The sequence below is a fragment of the Bos mutus genome, chromosome 23 (genome assembly GCF_027580195.1).
Source record: "Bos mutus isolate GX-2022 chromosome 23, NWIPB_WYAK_1.1, whole genome shotgun sequence".
Taxonomy (NCBI): Eukaryota; Metazoa; Chordata; class Mammalia; order Artiodactyla; family Bovidae; genus Bos; species Bos mutus.
Genome location: NC_091639.1, coordinates 44,865,100 through 44,882,857, shown reverse-complemented (window position 1 = coordinate 44,882,857; position 17,758 = coordinate 44,865,100). Strand labels below are relative to the sequence as shown.

The following is a 17,758-nucleotide window of genomic DNA, read 5'->3' as shown; positions in this document are numbered from 1 at the left end:
TGAAAAGCCCCTGTGCGTATTTATACTTGTTCATTTTAAGAAAACATCAGACTTACATAAATTTTAAAAGCTACTCCTTAATAGCAAGGAGCTTGAGTCAGTTCAGGTTTAAGTCTGCGTTGTTTCCAGTCCATATTGAGGGAAGACATAGCAGCTCACAAAATGCTGCCTGGGGGCAAACCTCTGGTGAACCTGCCTACCCTGTGCCCCACAGTCCCCGCCAGTGACAGCTCCGTGCAGGTTGGAAACTCAGTGGTGATTCTTGGCTCCGCCAAGCCCAAGATGACGAGCCTGCGCTGAACTTGGCCTTCAAACCCCACTGCCGATCTGTCATCCATGGATTTACCAAAGCCTTTGTTGATCCTGTTTATGCTCCCAGTCAGTACAACCTCTCAGGCAAACAAGTTCCAGATGTGGACTAAATACTACTTCATTTTATTAAACTACCTCCTTCAACTTCATGCCAGTAATAGTGTTTCTGGATGTGGTTAAAAATTATACACACGTTCATCATTCCTATGTGTCTTACAGCTTTATCAGGTTTGTTTGTTTATATACTAAAATATTCTATGAGATTCCCCTGTCAAGTCCTTATCTATAAACTGCTCCAAAGCATTATCCTTTAAATTGCCCTTCACTGATATTGGTTCATGCTTTCTGATTCTACTGCTGTCCTTCATAGAGTTCAGGTACCAGCATAATGACACTGGATTATTCAGGTGTGGTTAGCCTAGGGTCAGATTCAAGATATGTTTTAATAAAGCAGAAAAATCTACAATCTATATAATTTATGGAGACAAATGTTGTCCCCCAATCAATAATGAACATTTGTTTGATTATTTTAAATGGTTAAGTAACTACTAATATAATTAAAAGAAATCTGTTTTGTCTTCTTTCTCCCCACCCCTCCTTCCTACCTGGCACCGACATTTTTGTCTCACCAGGGTGTGAATCTTTACAAAGTGATGGAAGCTGGTGACTTCATCTGCAAAGCTGTAAATAAAACTACAAACTCTAAAGTAGCACAAGCTTCATTCAATGCCTGACTCGAATGACTTTGTGACTTAAGTTTGAGAAGCTCCATTTCAGCTACAGATATGCATCTGAAAATCATTACTGTCAACTTGTTCTGAAATGTGGAGTAATAGACAAAAGTGGGAAAAAGAAAGAGAGATACTTTGAAAAAAGGGTATCACTGGATGGATTATGAAGTGGATGGGAAGGTATACCAGTCATCAGGTAAATTGCAAGCCAAGGCTAAATAATAAAATTTGCAGACGTCCTTTGAACTTGGAGAAAAGTCTACCACTCTTTTGCTCTTATAGAAATAACTTTTTAATTTAGTCGACGTGAAAATTGACTTCAGATTTCCCTAAGTATCAAATACTGTGTTAATACTTAATCAAGCTGGCTTAGCACAGCGTACATTTCATCAGTAGTTTATGAGCCCCTGTGTGGTGTGCAAAGTGTGTGGCCTCCGTATTATACATTATACGCCTCTGGATCTCAACTTTGCATTTGCCAAGTCAGTTAAATTATGGACCGAGCGCCAAATCTCCATCTGACCCCACATAATTTTTAGCAATAGAACTTTTATATTCCAAGTATGCTAACATCTGTTAACTATTTCGGTGACTTTATCTTGTTCCAAGAGGCTGTGGTCAATGGCCAGATGCCACATCCTGGAAACATATGACCTCCTGTGTTTGTCACATGCATCCAGTTTTCCATGCTTTGCCTTTCATCAGTTGTAGTAGAAACCAGCAGAGTGCTACTCAGCTATTGAGAAACAAAAGGTCCAACTTCATCCCAATGTCTAAGTTGCAGTGATGAGAATAGAAAGATATATGTACCATGATACACTTTTATCATTTTCAGCTCACTTCCAAGTTGTCCAAGGAATGTCCATTAATGTTGTCCATTAATGCGGTTATTAATTTATGAAAACAGAACATCAGTGCAATGATTAATTTATGAAAACAGAATTTTTCCATTGATTCAAGGTAGTTTGATTACATCACATCTGTTTGGGAGGATTGACATTTTATGGTTATTTTTAATGTTGAAGTGGCTGAAATTTTATCTTCTGTAATAACATTGCCAGAAATAGCAAATATATGTCCAAGTTGAGAAGAGGCACAGGAGGGCTGTGTTAAGAAAAATATATTTCTATTACCTATGCAAATCATATGGGGGCAGTATTATTCCATGTGGATCTAAATTGTCAGTATTTTTATTAATATTTATGTAGACTTTCCAATGATACTGGGTGATCTTATCTTTGAATACATTTGAATAGAACTTGAGATATGAAAGTGAGCATTGTGGGCTTTCTATTAAATATTCATCAAAACCGCAGGAAATAAAAAGAAATTCAAGAAAATAAGAGAATTGCTGATTACTACTGTGTTAACTTTAAGGTTACACAATTACAATAAAAGGATTACAAGGGAAACATATTGGAAATTGACAGGAACTAAGTTTCCATGGAGGAGGCTAAGGCTCAGGTTGTGATGGAGCTTGTCATCAGAACTGAGTGGCCCTCTGCATTTGGGTTAGTGCTGGGGCATGGGAAGTGTGGAGAGCAAACGTACCACGCCTCTTTATGGATCTGTTACATCGGCTCTCTTCAGGAAGAGCGTGGTGCCGCAGTGGGGGCAGGAAGGAGACACCTGCCCCCCAGTGCACAGCAGGACGCCTCCCTTCCCATCTGAGAAGACTGACTTTTCCTCTCTCTTATGCAGCTGTGGAGTTCTTAGTTTTATGATATTTGGAAAAAGCAGCAGTTTATGCAGACTGCTTATAGAAACAGTGAAGGGCAAAACTTCGCTGTTTAGAAATGAAAACCACCACGGGCTCTTCAAAAGGCAGAGGGAGCTGTCAGAACCCCGGGTGCAGCCTAGCACACGCATGCACTGCATAGACAGCAGTCCACCTATTCATGTCCCAGAGCACCTCAAAGCTTCCTAATCACACGCCACAGGAAAAGTCTGTGCTTTAGGTGTTTGTTATCCTTCACCAAAACCATCTAAACCCTTCTCTTAAGGAGAGTTTCTTTTCTGGTTTTAAGGGGGTGGGGATCACATAATCAAATAAAATGGCCTGAATTCCAGAGGCAGAATACCCCCAAAGCTATATTTCCACTAACTAGGAAACTTTGGAGTCACTGTAGGACCTACCCAAACAACCTGCCCACACATAAACCCACACCAGGGTTAGCCCTGGGGAAAGGCTTAGGAATGGCAAAGCAATTATGCAGTACGTTTAGAAGTAACCTTTTATGACATCTGCCCTTTAAGACTACTGTAAAAAGTAGACATTTTCTAAATTCTGGATTCATGAAATTCATAAAGCAAAGAAAAGGAAACTTGCTTAGAAAATTGAGAATGCCTTTTTATGCTGTTTCTTCTGATCACTATAACATTTAATAAATAACCCTTTAGCTGCAGTTCTGTGGCTATTCATTTCTATATATATGCATGAATTCTAGACATGTAACAGGATACTTAGCATTGAATACATAAACCAGCAATATCCCTATCAGAGCAGTAAAGGAGAGATAAAATAAAGCTGGGGCCCCTCCAGAAATCTACATTAAATAGGCATGTGGAACATTGCTATGAATACTCATAATCATCTGCAAAATGCTTTGTGGACTAGAAGATAGAAGTTTTACGCTTGTGTGGGGCAGGTCTGAGTTAAAAGGATAGTTTTGAAGGTATAGAGCTAGAGAAGAATGGGTAAGCTAGGGAGGAAGGGAGAGAGGAGGGGTACAGAATGGAGTGAGGGAAGAAGGTGAAAAGAGAGGGAGGGAGAGAACGAGAGGGTTGAGAAACTATTTCCACCCTGCCTTTGAGCAGCTCCAGTGGAAGTCGCCTCCTGCTCTGATAGAAATATTCACGAGGCTGCTTTAAACTTCAGGCAATAGAAAACCAACTCATCGGAAAAGACCCTGATAATGGGAAAGATTGAGGGCAGGAGAAGGGACCGATGGAGGATGAGATTGTTGGGTAGCAACGTCAACACAATGGATGTGAGTTTGACCAAACTCTGGGAGATAGTGAAGTACAGGGAAGCCTGGCATGCTGCAGTCCATTAGGTCACAAAGAGTCAGACATGACTTAGTAACTGAAAAACAGGAACAATAGAAAACTTGTACTCCACAGGCTTAGTTTCAAATATCTCAGAATTACTGCTTTTTCTACCATCATTTAGCTTGCAGACTCAATTGCCCATTTCCCTGTTGACACCTTCAGGCTCCTCCTCTTCTGAGTTGCAAAGTAGTTGTAGCATTTCTGAGTCACACCATCCCCACAGGACTCAGCCTCTGCTGAGGGCTTTTGTGTCTGGAATGCCTGTTTTTAATCAATGAAGGGCATTTCCCCCATCCCACCCCAAACTTTCTCTCCTGTTTCACTGGGCAGAACATCATCACGTGCCCATCCCTTAGCTCCTTACTTACTTACGTGAGGAGTAGACCATGAGGATAGACCAGCCAAGGTCATGGGTGACCTAGAGTGGATCTGTGCAGTGGTTCAGAAGATGACCCCAGAGTAGCATGTGTCCTGGTGAGAAAGGGTAGGAGAATGGGAGGCAGAAGACCTAACACCTCTGAAGAAGGAGCCATATCCAAGTTCTCTGAGACAGGAGGAAAGGATGGAAATGGAAAAAGCTTCAAATGTGAGAGGAGTAGGTTTTAGGGGAAAGTTGTCCATCGTGCTAATTGGTCTCTACATTTGTTTTTCTTCAGGAAAGTAGGAAATGAGGTCTGTGAGCGTTACAAGTGAGGGTGGAGGGAAGGCTTGAGAAGAATGGGAATCTGTGAAACCCACCCAAAGCAGTATTAGAGGTTCACATACTCTAAAAAATGGTACAGATGAGAAACGGACAGAGAAAACAAAGCTATGGTTCCCAAGGGGGAAACTGGGGTGGTGGGGGTGGGGGGGATAAACTGAAAGTTGGGATTAGCAGATGTACACTACCACATATAAATTAAACAACAATGATTTACTGTATAGTCCAGGGAACTATACAGCATTCTTTCCCATCATAGGTTACTATTCAGTGTCTGCTGCTGCTGCTGCTGCTAAGTCGGTTCAGTCATGTCTGACTCTGTGAGACCCCATAGACGGCAGCCCACCAGGCTCTGCCATCCCTGGGATTCTCCAGGCAGGAGTACTGGAGTGGATTTCCATTTCCTTCTCCAATGCATGAAAGTGAAAAGTGAAAGTGAAGTCACTCAGTCGTATCTGACTCTTAGCAACCCCATGGACTGCAGCCTACCAGGCTCCTCCATCCATGGGATTTTCCAGGCAAGAGTACTGAAATGGGGTGCCATTGCCTTCTCTGAAAAAGAATATAGATGTATACATATGTACATAAATCTGCATCACTTTGCTGTACACTGGAAACTTCAATACTGTAAATCAACTATACTTCAATTAAAACCGAAGAAGTTAACTTACTTTATAACCGTTTTCTAGGGGCACTTGTGTGCTAAGCCTAAGTGTAGTGCTTGGTCCTCTGCCTTTACAGCTCTGTGTTCCATGCACTTCCCCCTCTTTGAAGCACTTCTTAATTTCTGTGGTCCTGCCCTCCTCTGGCTCCTACTGTATCCTTGATCCCAGGTCCTGCCACATCTTTCATTGTTTGGTCTGTTCCTTCTCTCTATTCTGTTTACCTGGAGACTTACAAATGCAAAACTGCTCACAACTCCTATCCTTGTCCAAATGCCTTCCAAGGTCGGCAGGGTTGTCATCGCCTGAGTTTTTTGGGGAAATGCAGACTATGGGGCTCCACTCCAGACAAACTGCATCACCATCTGCATTAAATTTTTTTTTAATTGATGTGTATTTTCATTTTTATTCAGTTCAAGAAATTTCCTTTCTTTTTTTTTTTTTTTTGGTTATGAGGCATGTGGGATCTTAGTTGTCTGACCAGAGATCAAATATGCACCCTCTGAAGCAGAAGCACTGGAGTGCTGGGGAAGTCCCATTGTCTGCATTTTTAGCAAGATCTTTACAGAACTCATATGCTTGTTAAAATTTGAGAAACACCTGCCAGTTTAGCACTTCCTCTTGGGCATCTAATGGGCATCAAAAGCTTCATGTATCCAGAGTACCTTGTAGCACTTGCCTTTGTGTGGTGTGTCCTAGCCTGTTGTCTTTTCTCTGCTCCTGAAACAAGGTAGCCTGGGGCCTATTTCAGGTCCTTTACCTGGTTATTCTCTCTGCCAGTCATGGGTCATGCTCTTTCCCTGTTTGTGACTTCTGGCCATTCAGGCACCAGCAGCATAAATTTCACCTCCTTAGTGAGTTTCCCCAGATGACTCAGACTAAAGTAAGGCCTCAGATACTCTCTATGACATCAACGTGTTGCATTTTCCTTTTCATTATATAATATTTAACATTTATTTATTTATTTTATTTCTTTGCTCAACAGAATGCATCTTCCAAGAGAGCAGGGGGTTTTCCATGTTCAACATTCATAGTTTCTTATGGCTTGGTGTGATAGGTATCTAATACATGTTGGTTAGGAGCAAAAATAAAAATAGATGAGTTAATTTCAAACAAGAAGGGAAGTACGCAATACATATATCACATCTCCTGCCACCTTCCTTCCCTTGACTCTTGTTTCTCAGCAAGATCCAAGTTAACAGGCTCATCATCAGGATTTCTCCAGGATACTTGGATTGGAGACAGATTTCACCAATTTCCTATATGTGATATCCCTCAAACTTATTATAAGAGCAAATTAAACTGAGTACTAGGGACTGCTATAATGAAAGATTTAAAATAACGCTTCAGTTGTGGGACGGAGACCCTGACCCAATGCTCAGCCCTTGGAGAGAGGGGGTATCCTGGACTTATTGCCCATCCATCTGTCGTGAGTTGTCCTGACATCATCTGATCTATTACTTGGCAGCTTGAAACCTCAGTGAATTTACCAATCCCTTTAAACCTTGCTTCAAACCTCACTTCCTTTATGTATAAAACTTGCATGGCAATGGTCCTTATTTAGACAGCTGTGGGAAGAGCTTCATGAAATAATGCTTATAAGTGTTTGGCAAAGGGCCAGAAAGTGGTCAATAAATGTTGACTGTCATCTTTTTTATTGCCCCTTTCTATGGCACTGCCCTGGAGTGGAACTCCTTTTCCCTTATGAGTGGTTCAACCCCCAGGAAGGCTCTCATAAAAGGTCACCCTGTATTCTGTTCCATGTAAAGATGCATTGTCTTAAAGGGCTCGTTGTGATCCTGAAAGAGACAACTCGCCATTAAACCCCATAAATATGTGATCTTAAATTGGCACCAAAGCCCCATACGTGGCTTATTACACTGCATCATTGAACTACGCTTCTAAGCTGCCTTTTCTATATTTCTTGGGACTGTAATTCCCATAGGAACTTACTGTGAGACTTTTACTGAGTAACCCTGTCTAAAGAACATCATATGGTGTTAGAAAGTGTTCTAGTTTCATTCTTTTACAAGTGGTTGACCAGATTTCCCAGCACCACTTGTTAAAGAGATTGTCTTTAATCCATTGTATATTCTTGCCTCCTTTGTCAAAGATAAGGTGTCCATATGTGCGTGGATTTATCTCTGGGCTTTCTATTTTGTTCCATTGATCTATATTTCTGTCTTTGTGCCAGTACCATACTGTCTTGATAACTGTGGCTTTGTAGTAGAGCCTGAAGTCAGGTAGGTTGATTCCTCCAGTTCCATTTTTCTTTCTCAAGATCGCTTTGGCTATTCGAGGTTTTTTGTATTTCCATACAAATTGTGAAATTATTTGTTCTAGCTCTGTGAAGAATACTGTTGGTAGCTTGATAGGGATTGCATTGAATCTATAAATTGCTTTGGGTAGTATACTCATTTTCACTATATTGATTCTTCCAATCCATGAACATGGTATATTTCTCCATCTATTAGTGTCCTCTTTGATTTCTTTCACCAGTGTTTTATAGTTTTCTATATATAGGTCTTTAGTTTCTTTAGGTAGATATATTCCTAAGTATTTTATTCTTTTCGTTGCAATGGTGAATGGAATTGTTTCCTTAATTTCTCTTTCTGTTTTCTCATTATTAGTGTATAGGAATGCAAGGGATTTCTGTGTGTTGATTTTATATCCTGCAACTTTACTATAATCATTGATTAGTTCTAGTAATTTTCTGGTGGAGTCTTTAGGGTTTTCTATGTAGAGGATCATGTCATCTGCAAATAGTGAGAGTTTTACTTCTTCTTTTCCAATTTGGATTCCTTTTATTTCTTTTTCTGCTCTGATTGCTGTGGCCAAAACTTCCAAAACTATGTTGAATAGTAATGGTGAAAGTGGGCACCCTTGTCTTGTTCCTGACTTTAGAGGAAATGTTTTCAATTTTTCACCATTGAGAATAATGTTTGCTGTGGGTTTGTCATATATAGCTTTTATTATGTTGAGGTATGTTCCTTCTATTCCTGCTTTCTGGAGAGTTTTTATCATAAATGGGTGTTGAATTTTGTCAAAGGCTTTCTCTGCATCTATTGAGATAATCATATGGTTTTTGTTTTTCAATTTGTTAATGTGGTGGATTAAAGATCTCAACGTAAGACCAGAAACTATAAAACTCCTAGAGGAGAACATAGGCAAAATACTCTCTGACATACATCACAGCAGGATCCTCTATGACCCACCTCCCAGAATATTGGAAATAAAAGCAAAAATAAACAAATGGGACCTAATTAAACTTAAAAGCTTCTGCACTTCAAAGGAAACTATTAGCAAGGTGAAAAGACAGCCTTCAGAATGGGAGAAAATAATAGCAAATGAATCAACCGACAAACAACTAATCTCAAAAATATACAAGCAACTCCTACAGCTCAACTCCAGAAAAATAAATGACCCAATCAAAAAATGGGCCAAAGATCTAAATAGACATTTCTCCAAAGAAGACATACAGATGGCTAACAAACACATGAAAAGATGCTCAACATCACTCATTATCAGAGAAATGCAAATCAAAACCACTATGAGATACCATTTCACACCAGTCAGAATGGCTGCGATCCAAAAGTCTACAAATAATAAATGCTGGAGAGGGTGTGGAGAAAAGGGAACCCTCTTACACTGTTGGTGGGAATGCAAACTAGTACAGCCACTATGGAGAACAGTGTGGAGATTCCTTAAAAAACTGGAAATAGAATTGCCTTATGATCCAGCAATCCCACTGCTGGGCATACACACTGAGGAAACCAGAAGGGAAAGAGACACGTGTACCCCAATGTTCATCGCAGCACTGTTTATAATAGCCAGGACATGGAAGCAACCTAGATGCCCATCAGCAGATGAATGGATAAGAAAGCTGTGGTACATATACACAATGGAGTATTACTCAGCCATTAAAAAGAATACATTTCAATCAGTTCTAATGAGGTGGATGAAACTGGAGCCTATTATACAGAGTGAAGTAAGCCAGAAGGAAAAACACCAATACAGTATACTAATGCATATATATGGAATTTAGAAAGATGGTAACGATAACCCTGTATACGAGACAGCAAAAGAGACACTGATGTATAGAACAGGCTTATGGACTCTGTGGGAGAGGGAGAGGGTGGGAAGATTTGGGAGAATGGCATTGAAACATGTGAAATGTCATGTATGAAACGAGATGCCAGTCCAGGTTCAATGCACGATGCTGGATGCTTGGGGCTGGTGCACTGGGACGACCCAGAGGAATGGTATGGGGAGGGAGGAGGGAGGAGGGTTCAGGATGGGGAACACATGAGAAATAAAGGAATAAAAAATTTTAAAAAATAAAAAAAAAAATAAAGAACATCATAATAGCCTTACTCTCCAGATCTTATATCACCGAAAGTCAGAAATTCTGTGAATATTAGGCATTTATTCCTATTCTTTGAGTGGTTGCATGAGTGGATTGCTCTCTACTGCCACATAGGAGTGTTTTCTTGGTGGGATATCAAATTAGGCAGTCTTCTCTATTCTTCTTGTTCTACAGAATATGCTTCCATTATGAAGTCATGAGCTTCTTGAAGAAGACTATTCTTTTATTCCATGAGAGCCATCCATCCTCTGACCTGAGCCATAGTATTAAGCTTATGTGGCTTAGGGAAGGGCTTATACACTTCTAGGAATTAAGTGGTAATATCACAAAAATTCTGGTAACTGCTTCATCTGAAATTTCTACAGCTAGTTCTTTAAGGTCATTGGTAGACGAACAACATGCCATGGGTAACTGGACCATTATCCTGGGTTGTTGAATTTTGAAGAGCTGTCTCTCAATCAAAAGTTTTCACAGTTGCCCCTCTATCTACTCATATTGCTAATGTATTGGATTGTTGGACAGATATTCTGGAAGCTTTCTGAGAAGCCAGAGGCATCACAAAGAAGAAAAACATTAGCTGCTTTGCTTTTTCCCCCAGGAACTTCATCCAGATGTAATTGGATCATCTGGGAGTCAACTGACTAAATTCATCTTCTGAATGTGTGTGTATTCCAAAAGTAGAGAGGAGGCAATGAAATTCAAATACAAGTGCCTGGTTCTTTCTTTTTTCTTTGTTTCTCTGTTCAATCGTTTGTTTCTCTGCCTCTTTCTTTCTTCCTTCCATCCCCTCTTTCCTTCCTTCCTACTTTCTTTCTTTCTTCCTCCTTCCCTTCCTTCCTTTGTTTCTCTCTTGATTTTTGAAAATAGTTTATTTAGAAATATTTCCATTTTGTATTTATTTTTGTTAAAAACAGTGTATGTCCCCATAAACGTCCTGTCTTCTCATTCTAACACAGCATGTTACTTAGTCTAAAAATCTTCCAGCAAGAACCCCAGTAGTTTTCTTTTTAAAATTCATTTGCTAAAAATTTAAAAATCCAATTTCTTTGGGTAAGCTTTCAAGAACAACTGATTTATATACATATGTGCACACACATATGCATGGAAGCCACATATTAGTGCATTTCACTAAAACCTTTTTTTATGGAATTGGTGGATGAGATTATGACCTTAGTCACGGTTTTGTAAGTTTAGTCTCAGGCACATTTATGTTTCAAATCACATATCTTTCATAGCTTGCTTTCTTTTCTTTCAGCTTCAAAGTGTATTCTGTTCCATGTAAAGGGTGCATTGTACAATGAGACAGTTTGATGCACTGATATAGTACAAAATGATTACCACCATAGTGTTAGTTAACAGCTCCACCATGTCACAGAATTGCCATTACCTTTTGTTATGAAAACATTTCCAATCTACTGTCTTAGAAGATTCAAGCATATAATACATTATTATTAACCATAATCACATAATAGAATGGTGGTTACCAGAGACTTAGAATAGTGCAAAACATTAGATGTGGGTCAGAAGTCAAGCTTCCAGTTATAAAATGCATACATGCCGAGGATCTTACAGCAGCTCTGAATTTTTCTTACAGCAGCCTGTACACTTAGATATCTGTTACATTTGTACAAAGGAAAAAAAAATTGTTATCTATGGACTTCTCTTTGAAAAAAACAGTGTGTCTTAAGTTTATCAGCTCAAGACCTTCGCAGACATGGAGGAGCAGTGGGGCGCAGGCTAGACCTGCGGGCAGTGAGAAAGGAGGGAGAATGATGTGATGATGCATGTTAGAAGCATGAGTGGGGGCGGATGTGTTTCTGCAAGGGGTCTGTACACTCGCGGGAAGGACGGTGTCCGGCACACTGCTAGGCTTTCAGTCTGCTTCTGCATCCTGGCCTTATACCGCTCTGGTGACTGGAGGCTCTTCCCTGGGCCCACTGGCATTCTGTAGAAGTGTCCACCATTATTACACATTATGTGCAGGCAAGGTTGTCCTCCAAATGTGTAGTTTGGGAAAGTCATCCATTGGTGTCAATGACATTGTAATTTCAAAGCTGGAATAACATTGAATCTCTTCCATATTAACAAACTAAATTTTGTTCACGTATAATCACATTCAGTTTTTATATTACGCTACTCCCCAGCACAGTAAAGCTCACGGCCATTCACCCCTTCCTTCCACAAGCCATTTTCAAACCTGCTAGAATATCTTTCTTGATTCTCTCAGAAAGACCCTTTATGTGAAATTATAATATGTAGGAATTCAGTTGGGCAGATGAAAGTGAAAGTTGCTTAGTCGTGTCCAACTCTCTGCGACCCCATGGACTGTAGATTCTCCAGGCCAGAATTCTGGAGTGGGTAACCATTCCCTTCTCCAGGGGATCTTCCCAACCCAGGGATCAAACCTAGGTCTCCCGCATTGCAGGTGAATTCTTTACCAGCTGAGCCACAAAGGAAGCCCAAGAATACTGGAGTGGTAGGTAGCCTATCCCTTCTCGAGCAGATCTTCCCAACCCAGAAACTGAACCAGTGTCTGCTCATTGCAGCCGGATTCTTTACCAACTGAGCTATCAGGGAAGCCCAGTTGGGCAGATACTTGGGAGTTATGTTTAGAGCCTCCAACTTCTTCTACACAGAGGTGCTCAGTAATAAGACATAGCAGTCACTCTTTGCATCTATATATTTATTTGGTTAAAAAAAAAAAAGGCAGAGATTTATAAAGAACTAAGTTGCTTAATAGGAATTAATTTTACCTTGTAATATGTCATTATTCCAATAAAGGTTCCTCAAACAATACTCAATTCCTTAGGTCTAAATAAATATATATATTAAAAACAAAGAGAGGAGGTATCTTTCCTCCTCCCTATTGTCTGCCTGTTAAGGAATATTTGGAATGAGAATCATATTTTTTTAATTTAATTACCTTGATATTCTTGTAATGTGAGAACGAGGTGAATGGTCAACTCCTCTCCTATTATTGCCTGTCACTTGATCTTCTCCTGGAAGCGAGGGGATGAAGTACCTAATGCAAAGGAAACATGGTTGTCTCTTTGGATCTGGATACTGTCTCTGTGAATCAGAGGGTAAAATGGTGAAATCTGTCCCAGGAAACAAATAGGGTACAGTAACGATCTAGAGGGGCTTCCCAGTGGCACCAGTGGTAAAGAACCTGCCTGCCAGAGCAGGAGACGTGAGAGGCAGGTTCCGTCCCTCGGTAAGGAAGATCCCCGGAGAAGGGGATGGCTGCCCACTCCAGTGTTCCTGCCTGGAGAATCCCATGGACAGAGCAGCCTGGTGGGCTAGTCCTTAGGGTCACAAAGAGTCGGACATGACTGAAGTGACTTAGCAGCAGCAGCAGCGGCATGAAGGCTAAATGGTGAAAATGCAACATGACTTTGTTGTTGTCCTGCTTTGCACTAGACGATGAACTAAATACAGAAGAATCTGAAAGACTATGCTTGGAGAACAGCAAGAAAAAGATCATCTTATATTTAGCATTTACTTGGCTCTGAGGAATGTTGAGTAGACTTAGCATTATGCAGGGTTCACCCTAGGAGATTAAGAACAGTTGAATCATCTGACGCAAAGTGAATTTATGTATTTGAGAAGAACTTCTATCAGCCCTGGTTTACACAGCCTTAAGTTAAAGTTCTGTGCCTTGTTTTCTAGAAACATCATTTGTAGAAATGAAATGTGTCTTTAAATGTCTCTGTGACCCTCAAAGCACCTAAAAGAGTGTCCATAAACTGCTATTGTTCTTTATTTATATAATGTTATTTTTGTCAGTATGTAGGACTTTTTCAGGGATACTGGTGTTATTCTGGACAATGAGCTGTATTAGAGGTTTTCAAATCTACAGTCCTTTGTAGAATCATGTCAAGGTGAACCAATAGCAAGTGCTGAGAATGGAATTAATAAGAGTTTTATTGATTCAAGGTGCTTTGCACCAGCTGTCAGACACAGACCAGAGTCCTTAGCTATTCTTCACTCTGAATTCATAAAGAATAGCATCCCCATAGGACAATTTTAATTGGAAGCATATTTTTCCTCCATAAGGCAAACTCAGGGTCACAACAGGTAACCTGAAAGATTGTTCCACCATATGGTATTCCCAGAAAATATATTCCCCCAAATATCATGATACACAAGGGGCGAAGATTACATAAGTCTTAAGATAAACTTCCCATCAAGTCAGTTTACCATAAACTGAATGGCTGGGTTACAAATGAAGGCAAGGTGCAATTTAGACTCTGGTATATATTAGGAAAATGAAAATTATGATATCCACCTGTTTGAGTGCCTGTTTCTTTTATGCTAAGCTTCATAGTATGTATGCTTCAAGATATTCAAGGATGGACATAATGTATGGTCATATATTCTGGAAACCAGAAAAGGTAAGGTTTTTTATTATAGTAAACTTAAATTTATAGTCCTATTTATTTTCCAAGACTTTAAAAGAAGTCTATTAGTAACACAATTTTAGTTCTCATAAGAAGTAGAAGAAATTTTAACAGAAGACGTTTTTCTACATTAATGTTTATTTGTAAGTACATGTGAAGTCATTTTTGAATGTTGATGTGTAATCTATTAAGTACTAAATATACTTCTTTTTAAATTTCATGAGGAAATTTGTTTAAATTTTAAGCCTTCAAAAATAGTCAGATTCAAGATATAGGTTTTTAATTCTGATAAAAAATATTTCCAAATCCCCCCTATATAATTGCCTGGGCATGAACAGATATCATCAAGACTCCAAATGCCTACATTCTATTATATACTATGACTTAATTATAAAGATCTTAGTTTGGGAAGCTGATAACAAAGTACCATAGACTAAGTGTTGTATAAGGAACAGAAATTTATTTCTCACAGGTCTGGAGGCTGAAAGTGTTAGATGTGAGTGCTGGTGCATTTGGATTCTGGTGAGAGCCGCCAGGCTTCTTGCCTGTCCTCCCATTGTTCAGTTGCCAAGTTGTGTCCGACTGTCTGAGAACTGCATGAACTGCATCACTCCAGGCTTCCCTGTCCTTCACCATCTCCCTGAATCTGTTCAAATTCATGTCCATTGAGTCAGTGATGTCATCTAACCATAATCCTCTGTCCCCTTCTCCTCTTGCCCTCAATCTTCCCCAGCATCAGAGTCTTTTCCAGTGAATCAGTTCTTCATATCAGGTGGCCAGAGTATTGGAGCTTCAGCTTCAGCATCAGTCCTTCCAAGGAATATTCATGGTTGATATCCTTTAGGATGGACTGGTTTGATCTCCTTGCAGTCCAAGGGAATCTCAAGAGTCTTCTCCAACACAAAAGTCCTAGCTAGGGATCCCTCGGGTCTCTTTTATAAGGATACTAACCACACATAGGAGAAGGTGATACCACCCCACTCCAGTACTCTTGCCTGGAAAATCCCATGGATGGAGGACCCTGGTAGGCTGCAGTCCATGGGGTCGCTAAGAGTCAGGCATGACTGAGCGACTTCACTTTCACTTTTCACTTTCACGCATTGGAGAAGGAAATGGCAACCCACTCCAGTGTTCTTGCCTGGAGAATCCCAGGGATGGGGGAGCCTGGAGGGCTGCCATCTATGGGGTCACACAGAGTCAGAGATGACTGAAGCGACTTAGCAGCAGCAACCACACATAAGGAGTCTACTCTTGTGACCCATACTACCTCCCAAAGGCACTCCCCCAAATACCACCACATTGGGGGTTCGGGTTCCAGCATATGCCTCCTGGGGAGATACAGCCAGTCAGTTGATAGTAAAGTTGAAGTAAATACATCTGCATGTTGTTTTCCTGCTGAACTGAGGATACTATATAAAGAGATATAAAGGGATATGCTGCCAAAATGTTTTAATGCTGCCGTGACTGATGTTCATTATTATTTAGTCTAAATCACCCCACTTGACTTTCAGCCCTTGGCTGTCACATCCAAGTCCACTGCAAGAACTGGTGTAAAATACTCTCAATATTTCTTGAATTAATAATGCCTTCATATACTCTCAAGAGGTCATAAGAAATCACAGTGGATACAAATGAACTTATTTACAAAACAGAATCACATACTTAGAGAATGAATTTATGGTTATTACCAGGGGGCAAGGGATAGTTAGAGTCTGCGATGGACATGTACACACTGCTGTATTTAAGATGGATGATCAACAAGCTCCTACTGTATAGCATGGGCTTCCCTGGTGGCTCCAACAGTAAAGACACTGCCTGCACTGAAGGAGACCAGGGTTTGATCCCTGGGTTGGGAAGATCCCCTGGAGAAGGGAATGGCAACCCATTCCTGTATTCTTGCCTGCAGAACTCCAAGAAGAGAGGCGCCTGGTGTGCTACAGTCGATGGGGTCGCAAAGAGTTGGACATAACTGAGCAACTAGCACTTTTTACTTTATAGCACAGGGAACTCTGCTCAAAGTTATGTGGAAGCCTGGATGGGAGAGGAGTTTGGAGGAGAATGGCTACATGTATATACATGATCAAGTCCCTTTGCTATCTATCTGAAAATATCACAACATTGTTAATCGGCTGTACTCCAATATAAAATAAAAATTTTTTAAAAGAAGAAATCATAGTGGAGAGTTACAATGGGAAAGCAAGAATAATTTTGTATGCAAAAAGAAATGGCTTCCAGAAAACCATAAGGCTACCCATTCAACAAACCAAGAAGGGTTTTAAGGTGTGAAAGCACAGTAGTTAGTTCTTTGTTCATTAGGAGGCCCATGATTTAATCTAATTATCATAGTGCTAGGTTTTATTCCATATATGAAAGATGACATCTCAAAAAATACAGAGATAATGAACAGGTTTCACCTTGATTCTCCCTTTGGTTTTCATACATATAACTTATCTTCGGGTACATAATTTTTATATTTTGAGAATCTGGTTGGACCATTTTCAGCTACCCCAGTTGACCCCTCATTTTATTGGTTTTCTGAACACCTATTGATAACTGCTCCCAGGCTGCAGGCTAATTAGCTACCAATGTCAGAAGACTGTTAGCTCATCTGCAACTACTTTGACCAGTTCGCTTTTGGTTCCCCAAAGTTGGAGGAAACTGTGTTACCATTAAATTGGATTTTCTTAACAGCAGGGTGATAATATTGATCAATTAGCTCCTTACAGGCTTTTTATGGGCTGTGGCTCAGTGGTAAAGAACCTGCTTGCAATGCAAGAGACCCAGGTTCAATGTCTGGGTCAGGAAGATCCCCTGGAGGAGGGCATGGCAACCTACTCCAGAACTCTAGCCTGGAGAATCCCATGGACAGAGGAGCCTGGCCAGCTACAGTCCATAAGGGTCGCATGAGAGTTGGACATAACTGAGCATGTGTGCACGCACATCCTAGATGGAGGTTTAAGATCCAACATGTACTTTGTCATAATCTCTAATTCACCTCTGGTAATAGTTCAGAGAAAAGTGGCTGTGTCAGCCTAAATCTCTCTGTGAAGTCAACAGAACAAATTCAGAGCTTCTTGACAGCTCATAGTAATGAGCTTTTAGTGTGAGCAAGAAATAAACCTTTGTCATTATAATCCACTGACATATCCTGATTACTTGTTACTATAGGATAACCCAGCCTATCCTGTTTGTGACACTTATTACATGGAGTAGGATTACAAATAAGATAGATAACGAGGCAAATTCAAATGTACACTAGAAAATAAAAATATAATAGGAGTCTGTACAGAGGGAAACTTTCTAATTGTTAGGTGCAAAGGAAACTCTGACTTTCTAGCAGCTGTATCAAAAAGACAAATATATTTAGATACTGGTTTCAGTGTCCGTTATATAAACATACATCAGTTCCTCAGTGGAATCAATTGATTTCTAGTCATTTCTAGTCAGAAATCTCAAATATGCTTCATGGATTTTAACAAAAAGGATTACATTTGATCAACAAATTAAATCCAGTATGGGGAAACTGCTGGGGTCTT

General features: G+C 40.1%; 1 protein-coding gene across 3 annotated transcripts in view; it reads left to right on the top strand.

The window, feature by feature from the left end:
* The window catches only part of HMGCLL1 (3-hydroxy-3-methylglutaryl-CoA lyase like 1), a 201,148-nt gene extending 197,465 nt beyond the window's left edge, over window positions 1–3,683 (top strand). For all 3 annotated transcript variants that reach the window (XM_070360686.1, XM_070360685.1, XM_070360687.1), the window contains one exon: window positions 945–3,683. In XM_070360686.1, coding sequence (XP_070216787.1) covers window positions 945–1,046 — 102 coding nt within the window. In that variant the 3' untranslated portion in view covers window positions 1,047–3,683. The remainder of the gene's footprint in view (window positions 1–944) is intronic.
* Window positions 3,684–17,758: the final 14,075 nt, after the last annotated feature.